Raw genomic sequence first — 12,273 nt, 5'->3', positions numbered from 1 at the left:
TATTTGGAGAGATTTGGTCATTGTGTCGTTGTTGAATGATATTTGTTATTGTAGAAACACTCTGGTATTTGGGGAATGTCTGAGTTCAGATGTTTCTTGAACAAGAAATTTATATCCAACCAGCGTTGGGTCTGGGAATGGGCTTGGGACTGGCTCCATGATGTGTAGTTTTGGACTGCTCCAAATATATATGAACACTCAGCTCCTCTTAATGACTGGCTATTTTTGTAGTGGTCTAGCTTTGATAATGCTTTACTGCATAGTAACACAGTCTCCATCAAGGTCGGCTAAAGCCTCTGTAAGCAAATAAAGATTGTTTGAGGCCAGTTAACTGTTCATAACAACTTCCTGAACACAGAATATTCATGCTGGATATCCTTGAGCTAGTACAAGAGTACTGAGTTTAACTACAAAACATTTAAACATTGATACTGAATTTGTAAACTTGATATATTTGGTATATATAAGCCTATTCTTTGGACCATTTGGGCTCTAAAAAGTTAAAAAGTTGCAAACTGAAATAACTAAATATGTTCACTAAGTGTTGCTTAACAAATTTTAATGACACATAATAACCTGAAAAACTGCAGTGCAAATGCATTGGGTTTTCTAATTTTACATTAAGCTTACTTTTTGGTATTATTGGGGAGTATATCAATAATCAATGACAAGAGGAACCTGGGCGATTCTGGCGTTACGTTCACTGGCAACGTTTCAAAGCTTTACAAAAGAAAGAAGGAAAAAAGGGACGCAGAGACAAAAGGAAAAAGGAGAAAAAAGCAAAAACAGTGATCCAGCTGTGTGTGAGATTGTAATAAACAAACTACTTCACTTGGATGCCGTTTTCCCACTTTACACCGACACTCCTACACAGATGGAATGAATTTGGTTTGAGAAGTCGCTTCATGTGTAAGGAATAAGCCAGAGATACATTACAGTGTGTTGTGTATTACTGTATTATTATTAGTAATAAGGGTAAAATGTGCAGTTTGGTTAGGATATATTCATGTTTTAAGTAAGTGATTTTAAGTCCTGTTGCTCCAAATGCAAAACATTTTCCTTTTCATATTATTTCCTTTGGTTTGTGTGTGATTGATGTTTGTGTTCAGCTGCCAGATTTCTTGTTGGAAGTAGGTGGTGTAAGCTAGTTGCCGTTGGGTCTTGGGCTGCAGGTGGTAGCAGGAATAAACTGACGACTAGTGAAATCCAGGTCAGCTGTCTTGGCACATTACATTACATTTATTTATGTGTCCTTTGTCTTTTTATCCTGTGTGTGTGTGTGTGTGTGTGTGTGTGTGTGTGTGTGTGTGTGTGTGTGTGTGTGCATGCCTAATGTCTGATTTATGTGACTCCTTGTGCATTAGCAAAATCCAGCCAAAAGTGTGACATCACTACAAATGTGTTTGTTAAATAAGTGGCTATACAAGGACTGGGTCATTATGGGTTGCAGGCAAGGCATAATGGACAGGTGCGTGCGTGTGTGTGTGTGGTGGTCTATGTGCATCTATGCATGGATGTATTTGTTTGTTTGCATCTATTTTACACAGGTATATTTGACTGTGTTTGTTGGTATCTGCAGTTTTTGGTGTTTTGAAGCTGATGCCAGCTTTCATCATCTTCTCATGTGGGCTACAGTGTTGAATATTTACAGCTTGTTTTTTCTGCCCTCTGCAGTGGAACAGTAAGGTGTTCTTGTGTGTGTTTGTGTGAGAGAGAGATCAAGACTGTGTGTCTTAGCCTTATAAGGTCAAGCTGTTTTAACCAGGAAACATGTAAGGATAAGAGAAGATGTGAGTCACCGTTTTCCTTCATCTGCTCAGAAGCACAAAAACATCCTCTCCTCTGCCCTCAACACCTTCCCTAAGGGGCTATACAGTGCATGTGTGTATGTATGTGTGTGTGTGTGTGTGTGTCCGCGTGTCCTGGGGTCCTAGTCGTTTCTGTTTTGTTCCTAATGAGGCGTCAAGCTATTCACATATCCCCCTTTCATGAGAGATGCAGCTGGCAACAGCCGGTGCAGCACTGGAAGAGTCGGTGGAAGACTGGAGTGGAGTGAACCTTGCAGTACTATTGGACTTGATTGAGTATTTATCTCCTTAGTTGTATATGGTGGATTGATCAGAAAAAAAATAGTTACGTTTCAAATAATGTTATTCAGATAATTTATTTATTATGAATATTAGAATAACTAATGTCTTAAGTAAAATCAGATTGTATGACTCTGTGTACCTATGTGCGTGCTTCTATAAGGAACTGGCCAAAATCTTGTCTTTAGTGGTCTCAGACAATCAGCAATGACTCTGCAGAGAAAACTATCCAACCCTTACATGTTCATTAAATCTTATTTAATCTGCATTAACTATACAAACATGCTTCACAAAAGAAAGATGTTGGAGTACATACTGCCATGATATTATTCAAACCTATGAGTCAGCTGGTTATTGAACAACTAATATTTACTATTTCAAGCTCATGCCAGGACTTAAAGCTGTGTGTCTATGGTAAGAACACCAAGTAAGACCCTCTCGCAGCCGTCCATACTCTTACCTGCTTATCCCATTCAGGGTGGTAAGGGGTGGCTGGAGCCTATCCCAGCTCTTATTGAGTGTGGGTTTATTCTGTGCCTTTACCTTACAATATAAAGTGACTTTAGGCAGCTGTTGGCATCCAACAAATCCAGACATCCCTTCAGTTGATCCATCTACTGTTCACTGAAACTTAACCAGAAATGGTCTCAGTGTAGGGGTGGCTACCAAAAAGAAAGGGAAATGGGGAGAAAAGGTGGAATTACGCAAGAACTGACTGAAAATAAGTGGCAACAGGTCTTATGGAGTGGAAGAGAGTGAGAAATTCTTTTGTTTGAATCATTAATATTTACAGAGGAGGTCAGGAGAGAGGTAAAACAGCGAGTGCATGCAGCCATCTGTAAAACACTGTGGAGGCTCTGTCACGTCTGCACGCCAATGGTGTGGAAGATCTTGTCAAAGTTGGTGGAATTGTAAATGCAGAAACACAGATTTTAATCCAGCATGCAAAACCATCTGGAAAGCATCTGATTGGCAGTGGATTCATTTTTCAGCATGAGTTATCGCAAACACACTGCTAATGAGGTAAAAGCATACCTTGATAGAAAACAGTGGAGAACAAAAAGTCATCGATCGGCCTCCCCAGAGCCCCGAACTCAACATTACTGAAGGAATCGACTGTAATCTTAATATAGAAAAGAACAAAAGACAGCCAACATCCATAGAAGAAATTTTCTTCAAGATGCCTGGAGAACTATTTCTGAAAACTATGTGAAGCAATTACTTGGAAAAAGTAAAGAAATGAGGGGTGGCTCAAGTTTTGCACAGTAGTATACTCTGGAACGATCTACTTTTTTTCTTAGTCTTGCTCCTTGTCTACACAATCAAACATTATATATATATATATATATATATATACTAGATACACTACCAAGTGTTGGAAAAAGTTATCTTGGTAAATATTTGGTCCTTAGAATTTGTTACCTAGTAGGTCAAAGTAATCGAAAGCAAATTGATCAACTTTTGTCATATTATTAAGATGAATGGCATTATGTAACTATAAACCAAAGTATAACCAAACTATAAGCCTTTCTTTGTGCTCCATTTCCGCTCCCCGTTGAGGAAAAAATACGCCTTCACAATGGAAACTCCCCCTACCTGAACCTGAGCAGGATCTTCTTGCATGCAGCTTACTTCTTTTCAGCTCTAGCTGCTGTTTTGACCTGTAAAAACCAATGCTGTTATTCTGGGACATGCTGTATCAAGCCTGCAGATGCGGTTTCGTATTGACAGCTGTATGTGCGTTTTTGTTTGTCTAGAGTGCAGTGATTTGTGCTGTAAGCCTGGTTCTCATCCAGACAATAATTTCGGCAGACATAACAAGAGAACCATCAAGTCTCTGCCAGATAGCACATACCACTTTACTCCTTCAAATTAATTATATACAATGTTGAAAATGAACACATGCTCTTTACGTGGTTCCTTTTCCATTTTCTCCTTTAAGAGCCTCAACTGTGTTGTGTAGGAGCGTTGGAAAATTTCACAAACTTTCTCCACAAATTAAAAAGCATCTCTGTGTTTGTCTGAGTTATTCCTTATACATAAATGTATGAAAACACTATCTTTTATTTAAACAAGCAGATATATTCTTTCTAACTTGAGGGCTTTGGACGCAAATACCTTAACTGTCCCTTAATCATTTATTGTCTCAGATATCCTCGGATTCTTCCCCTGTGTTTTGGCTTGTTTACAGACATCTGGTTTACATAGTATATCTTTTTTACAGCAACGAACTGGATCATTTTTTTTCTCCATGCTCTAGACCATCAAAACACCAGCTTTTCTCAAGCTAATGGTCTTATGCTTCTGGCACAATCAGCAGAAATCTCCTGCTGTGTTTTACATATCTATATGTCACATTTAAAACATGCAGTATAAGTTACTGTAGATTTTCTTATTAGAGAAAAGAGTTTAAAGTTTATTTCAGCTTTAATTAATACATGATGTCCCATTCTTTGCAGCTGACACAGAAAATGATAACTGAAAATGTAGCCAAGACTTTACATGGGCACTGCTGTCTGCCAGAGTATCTATTTGTCTCCACCTTTGTGCTCTTGCCAGAACATTACAGTTCAACAGTTGACTGACGCAGAGCTGATGAACAAATGTGGATACAGAATAAGTTTGATTCTCTTTTCAAAGACATGACTCTGTAACTTGTGTGTGTGGATTCAAAGAGTTAGAGTAAATAATTTATGTGAGGATTACAGAGGGAGGCAAAGAAGTGGGTCAGAACTGCATTTAGTTTATTAGACATTTGCAAAGATCAAACAGTGAGTGAAATAGATGGAGACAGAAATTACAAAACAGGGAGTGGAGCAGGGGGTGTTTAAAACTGACACTTTGAACAATTAATCACATGTATTTATGCATGTGTTTGTCATCTTTGCATCTTTGTGTGTTTATGTTTCTGTGTATCTCATAGGGAAGTTATATTTTAAAAAATTCCAGTAACTCCTCTTTATTAGGCAACTGTTGTTCCTCATGGGGCAGAAGTCAGTACCCACACTAATCTGTCTCTCTCTCTTGTGTTTAGTATGAGTGTGGCATACCAGAGGTCTGTTCTCGCTGTGTGATCTCAATAACAACACTGAAATTGTGCCTCAGGATGTGTATGTGTGTCTGTGTAAGACCCGCTCCCCCAGGAGGCCCCTCGGGCCTATTGCTGTGACAGCCAATGACAGCACATGCACCCACACAGACAGAAAACAGTGGTATATTACACATGGGATAACAAATGAGGATTAGAGAGTGTGACAAGAGATTTAATGCTTCCTGGTGAAGGTCAAGTTGAAAAAATAACTATGTTAGGTGGAAGAAGGAGATGGGAGGAAGAGCCAAAGAAAGTCAGAGAGGATGGGAGAGAGAAAAGTGGAAAAAGGCAACAGGTTGCCACAAACATAAGGACTCAAGTTCATTACTTTCTACTTGTTGTGCTTTTTAATGCATAGGCCAAACAAACACAACAATCTAATCTCAGAAAACTTAAACTTGAGGGTTGTTCTTACCCTCAACTGAAAACGTCATCCGGACTAAGATATTTCTCTATTTATAGATTTAGCATGGAAAAATAAAGCACCTACTTGCATTTGGTTAATATTTTGTAATCTTGTTTTTTTCCCCCTCAAGATGTTCAAGACACTTTAAAAACAAACCCACACTTTTCCTGTACAGATTTTGACTCGGAGCTTTGGCTTGTTGATTTTGAGCTGGAAGCTGGCAGTGTACCTCTGTGCATCCTCTGCTACCTTGCCTCTAAAATATGTGCAACAGAAAAAAAATATTTAGCTAGTGATAAATCAGAGCAGGCCTCGAAAAAAACTAACACAGAGTGTGTGTGTGTGTGTGTGTGTGTGTGTGTGTGTGTGAGAATCCTCTTTTTCTGAAATATGTGTCAGTGAGGCATGTGAGGACACTTGTGGGTGGGTGTATTCACATCCATGTATGTGTGCGCGTAGGCTGGTCAGTGTTATAAACACCAGCGGAGTTTGTTTACATGCTCAGTATCAGTTTGGGAAGCTGTCATTTACCAAGCTATACACACAGATATTTAACACAGTGTGCACAGTAAGGAGTGTGAGTGGACATGTTTGTGTGGATGTGTGTGTGTGTGTGTGATTGTCATCCTGTAATCATGTTTTTCTAACTGACTGTCCACATTTCAAGAGCAGCTTGCCAGGAAATGTAACTTCCTGCCCAAGAGACTGATTCAGCAGCATCCAGCTGTTGCATGTGTTTGGTTAGAAACACAGGAGAGGAAAAAGTAAGACAGAGGTGTGTGTGTGTGTGTGTGGAAAGGGGTGGAAGGGGATTTGCCTGTTTTTGTTTTTTGTTTTTCCCATACAGTTTCTTAATTGTTGTTTACCCAGACACCGAACACCCCCTCCCCCACTCTCCCCTACGCAGAAGCCCACCTCCTTCTCTTTCAGTTGTTGTTTTTGTTTTTTGTTTTTGACAGATTTAAGTAGGAAACTCCATCTCCTTAAGAACCCATTAAATATCATGTGTCTGCACACTCAGTCTAAGTTATTCTAACCTTTCTGTGCTTTTCCCCTCCTGTGGTCATTCTGAAAATCTTGAATCCCACAAGTATGCAGTCCTGAATTCACAAACGTGGGGTTTTGAGACACTGTTTTCATGTATGCTACGAATGCTTGTGGTTGTGACTGCAGTAGCACTATACTACTATTAAATTTTATGTCCGGACCATACAATATGTATGAGTACATATGTGTAAGATGTAATGCCTCTAAGCGATGTTCTTCTAGCACGGGAAAGAAAATGGAGAAATAGAAATTTGTGCATTAAATACAGAAACTAAGACATCTAAAACTAGAAAAGCGGAATGTAGAAAATGGAGTGGAGAGACAGAAATAATACTGAGCTGGGTCTTCACATGCCAAGTTATTTTCACTCTTGTGCATAGTCTTCAAATGATTTTAACAATCAGCCTTGTTTGCCATCCTACTACACAGTATGTTTGCTTTCTGAGACTGGTATTTATTGCTTGACTTCCTTTACTGTACAGATCAATGTCTCCAGTAGCTCTCAAATGCAGAGATGAGCTGAGTTGGGGTTTTTTTGTTTTGTTTTGGGGTTTTTTTAAGAAATGTTCCCAAGCAAATATGTTGAATATGAAGCAGGGAAACGGAGAACATAACATCCCATTTTCAGGAAGATGATGAAATGAGCATATCACATAAAATATATGTGAAAATTAAAAAAAATGATGTATATATATATCTATATCTATCTATATCTAGCTATCTATCTAGCTATCTGTAGAGATATCTGTCTATAAAATAAATGTTTTTAAAAACATATGTGTTAATAGTTTCTGTATGTGTGACCATGCAAACTTTTGCTCATTATTTAAGGAGAAGAAATGGTGCATACAGATATATGTGTGGATATATACATGCATAATTAAGATTACCAAGATGTATATCTTAGTTTAAAGAGTTCAACCTTTATTATTATTTCATATTTAATATTTCACTGTAAGGTTTAAATAAACAGTTATAGTCACTAAAATAAATCAGTCTGTCCTGTTTTATTTTTTTCATTTTAAACTCCTTATTAATTGTAAATATCCTCTGGAAATGCAGTGGTGTGTCTTTATTTCCTTGACAAACATGCAATTTGTGCCCAAGAATGGAGAAAAACAGCAATGGAAACATGAAAGCGCCAGGTGTTTTCTCCCCCGTACAACACCTGCTTCTCTTTAGCTGAGTTGTGATTTCTCAGCAGGGTCATAGTAAAGTCTTTGTTGATCTTCTCTGACGAAACAGGGAGTCACGACTGTCTGCTTTAACATTCTGCCCTACTTTTAACTTGGGTATGTCTGGTACCTTTCTGCACCGTTATTTTAGAATGGCGCTTCAGTTCAGATTTTACTGATATAGCCAATTCACGACAAGAATTATTATATTACCTTATTTTAAAGCAAAGATGCTACAGCTGGATACTAACTGGAAATTGTAGCATCTTGCACACACAAAACACCTAATATGTGCACATGTATGGAAACACTCAAATACACAGTTGTCTACTTCTTGATTATTGTCGTAATAATTTACTTTTTCTCATGTTTTCCCTTTCTCACCCTGACTCCTTTCTCCTCCCTCTTCCCCCTCTTCTCTTTGTTTACTCACAGGTGGTGTCCTCCTATCCAAAACACATGCTCATCCTAACAAATTGCTGACAGAACAAGACGGACGGGGTAAGGGAGTACGGGAAAGAGAGATCTCCCAGACGCACACTCATAAAGAGAAAGGGGCCATTGGCCATCTGTGGTCAGTCCCCTGCTATTTTGCAGCTGCGTTGGAGTCAGCGAATGGTCCTGAGCTCTGATAGGAAAAAGAGTTTTTTCTCCAACGTTGCCCAGGGGATGAGCCCAGGCTAGGGCAATGTTAAAGCCTCGCTGGCCTTGGATTAAGCCCCTTGGGCTATTTTGTGTAGGGATGGGTGATACCCCAGCTGGATCCTCTGCTGTCACTATTCTCCACAGCTATCATTAGTGGCTAATGAGCTGCTGCTAGAGAGGAAACGGGGAAGGTGCCTGCGGAGAGAGGTGAAACATTTACAGCTCTTATTAAGAGGCCCACAGAGAATTCTTTGCCTATTTAAAGCTTTGACTAGCATGACTTTGCCATTTATTATTGTAGGCATTTCTTTATATATTTTGATAGCCTTTTTTGTTACAGCATAAAAATGGCACCTAGAAGTTGAAAGACTTTTTTTTTTTTTTTTTTTTTTCCCAGGAAGATGATTCAGTGTTTGGACATAAATTATTTTTCTCATGAAGCAGTTTCAAAAATATATTTTTATTCAGGAGGAATTTTGGTAGATTGTTTTTGTTTTACTCTTCCCGATAATTTTGACCTTCCTATTCCCTGAAGATCATTGGTCACCATGGCAGCAGCCTATCGTGTTGTTGTGAGCAGCGTGAGCTGTTACAACAGTGTGGTAGTAGACCGACGCACTCACTCCCATGCAGTACACTACTGCTCAGGGCCATGTGGAGCACTGTCCCAGGGCTTGGACTGCACTGTTGCACACCGTGGCACCTGTTCTGAGCTCCTTGTTGCACCTGACCCTCAATACAATGACCTTAACAGCTCGCCCATACACTCCCGCAACATTATTGCTCAGCAGCTTCCTAACCATGCTAAAGTTTGTCTTGCCATGGATAGTACTCATAATGGGAGCCTAGAGAGGGCAGGCAGCAGTGGCAATTTATCTTTAGGAGAAGAGAGCCCAACATGGCGTGGTAAGAAGACCTCTGGTGGTGGAGCATCGACTGGGAGTATGACCTCCTCTGGCAGTCTGAAGGATATTACCGAAGAAGCCATCAACCTGGCCAGTGGTAAACTCAAGGAGTTTTCATTTGATAAGCTCCGCCTCTCATCCTCCAGCCACATCACCTTCCGGAAAGGCCGGAAAGTCCGTCCTGACTCTTTTAGTCGTCGCTCCACCGACCTGGAGATTATTTATGGCCACTTCAGCTCCAACCTTACCACAAATGCAACTACTAACGGTATGACAAATGGCACGGCTTCTTCTAATGATGAGAACCTGCCACCATTTGTGCAAGGGAAAGGAACGGTGCTAGAGGAAACGAAGATTAAGGGCAACCCAGGCACTATGTCGTCCATCACCAAAGTTGCTGGTAGCTCAACAAACAGCCTCACGAGTATTGGGTCATTAGACCAAAGTCTGAACACAGTGGCCTCCCTGTACCGCAACACCCTAGGAGAAGAGAACTTAATTGCCCGTCTGCTGGAGAAGACGCGAGCGGAGGCAGCTACTGGCGGAGCAGGTGGCGAAGACATACGTGCCTGCCTTGATATTCTGCTTAAATGTTCTGAAGACCTTAAGAAATGCACTGACATAATCAAACAGTGCATCAAACACAAAGCTGGTGGAGGCCCAGAGGATGGGGAAGCAAGCCCTGACAGTGTGTATCGGGCTGTGATGACTCGTCTCAGTTCCTATCTTAAGAGATTGCCTCTGGAGCTGGAAGGAATTGGAGGTTTTGGAGGCTGTGGACAGGGTGCACCTGGAAGCGGGCACAGTGATTTGGCTGAACTGGTTAACACTCTTCACTCCATCCAGCAGGGACCTTATTCGCCGATATTTGGCAATGAACAACCTCCTCGCTATGAAGATGTGGTGCTCTCTCCTCCAATCCCAAAGACTGTTCCACATTCTGTTTCTGCTCCATCCTCTGTCTCATCTACTTCTTTATCTCTAAAATCAGATTCCATCCATACCAAACCAGTTCAGAGCTCAGCCCAGCTTAGAGCTACCCCACTTACTAATGGAGTTATCCAACATCCACATACTTCTTCTTATACACAACATACTCTCTCTCCTCCAACCATTATATCCTCTTCATCCAGCTCCTCTCCAACACACTCCTCCTCCCCTCTTCGTAACTCCCCGACCCCAGCTTATACACACACTCCCCCAGCATCTCCCATGGAGGCTCTTTATATTGAGGAGGAGGAAGCAGATATGGGAAAGACACCAGAACAAATCTCACAGCAGACACACACTCCATCTAGAGGGATGAACAGCAGCCAGAGCAAAAGTGGGACTATGATGGGGCAACACATGCACCTGTCCCAAACACACACGCTCTATAACTCTTCAAATAATTTGCCAGTCAGCTCTGGCTATGGCTCAAATTGGCCTTCCTCTGCGTCACTAACAGTCTCTGCACCCAAAGCTGCTGCACACAGGAATGATGACATTGACAAGCTGCTCATGGACTTGGAGAATCTCTCTCAAAGTATGACTCATCCCAGAAAGACAGAGCCTCCACTTCCAGCCAAAACCAGGAAGAGAGATGGGAGCCAGGGGATCACCTCCAGTGAGTCCTTCACTCAACCCAAAATGGCTCTGTTCCAAGTCTCAAAGCCAGACAGCCACTTAACCATGAACGGCATTAGCTCCAGAACTCCCCAGAGTTTCACTCCTCCTAAAGAAGAGAGGAGTGAAAATGTGGCAGGAGAGGAGGAGGATGGGGCATTGTTGCTGAGAATCCTTGAGAGCATTGAGAGTTTTGCCCAAGAACTGGTGGATTCCGGAGCAGGGAGCACAGGGAGTGCTGAGAGGAACAGTGGAAAGGAGCGGGAGGTGATGAGGCTCCTGCAGGATACACTGGCCACCGCTGGCAGGGCTGATACTCCTCTGGAGAGCACAAACCCACCAGCTGCTCCCACCGCTCCAACTGTACATACAGATGCAATCTCAGATACACTGATAAAACACACCTTGGCAAATACACCTGAAGTTTCACCTGCCCCAACACCTGCAGTATCTGATTCTGAAAGCAGTGCTTCAGCTGAACAAGCACCTAAATCTACACCTGAAAGTGCTCCCCAACCTTTGCCTACACCTACACCTGACCCTCCAGTCGAGTCTGTGGATAAAATTCCAGAAGCGTCTACAGATGAGGATGACTCAAAACCAGTCTCTGCCCCGATATCCTCTGCACCTGCAAACTTGCATTCCTCTACGCTTTCCGATGAAACCATACCTGTGGCCGCACCTGAAGCTCCAGCTCCTGTTGCTACGCCAACCACAGCAAGTGCTACCGTTGCTGTTGGTGAACATACTGCTTTGAGAGATGCTGGCTCAACCCTTCTTATCCAGCAGACTCCAGAGGTCATTAAAGTAAGTGTTCCAAAGTCACACTCACAAATGCATAATCTAACAGACAATCAAAGACATGAACATTTCAGAAAATAGTTTATTGGTGCTGTGAGATTTGTTTTATTATTATTGCATTTCAAGCTGCTGCTAGGAAATAAAGAAATGGGTGTTTCAAGGGCTTGAGTAATATGAAGTACTTATTCCAAGACGGTGCCATTACAGGTGCAGTCCACTGATTGGGAATTTGTCATGTTGGAAAGATTGCTACATGCAGTGCAACTCTGGGTTAATTTATGTTCATTGATGTATATAAAAATGTGCCATCTGTGCTTTTAAATGTTACTGTTGATCCATTTAGGTGCAGTATGAGGGCGCCTGACTGAGGGATAGACATAGAGGGACCACACAGGCTGATTAGCATTAGACTGAAAATAAACTGAGGATTTCATTGCTGTGGCACAACCGGACTGATGCTGCTGTAATTGGTGGTATTAATTAGCTCTAATTAACATGCTGTTACAGTTAC

At 41.3% G+C, this 12,273-nt stretch overlaps 1 protein-coding gene across 2 annotated transcripts in view; it reads left to right on the top strand.

Moving 5' to 3' along the window:
- ppp2r3a (protein phosphatase 2, regulatory subunit B'', alpha) overlaps positions 1–12,273 on the top strand; it is a 60,726-nt gene that overhangs the window by 22,579 nt on the left and 25,874 nt on the right. For both annotated transcript variants that reach the window (XM_082516902.1, XM_082516903.1), the window contains exon 2: positions 8,242–11,768. In XM_082516902.1, coding sequence (XP_082373028.1) covers positions 9,000–11,768 — 2,769 coding nt within the window. In that variant the 5' untranslated portion in view covers positions 8,242–8,999. The remainder of the gene's footprint in view (positions 1–8,241; positions 11,769–12,273) is intronic.

The sequence above is a fragment of the Aulonocara stuartgranti genome, assembly GCF_965226115.1.
Source record: "Aulonocara stuartgranti genome assembly, chromosome: 19".
In the NCBI taxonomy this organism is placed as follows: domain Eukaryota; kingdom Metazoa; phylum Chordata; class Actinopteri; order Cichliformes; family Cichlidae; genus Aulonocara; species Aulonocara stuartgranti.
Note: the sequence above shows the minus strand (reverse complement) of the source record. Positions and strands in the feature narration are given on the sequence as shown.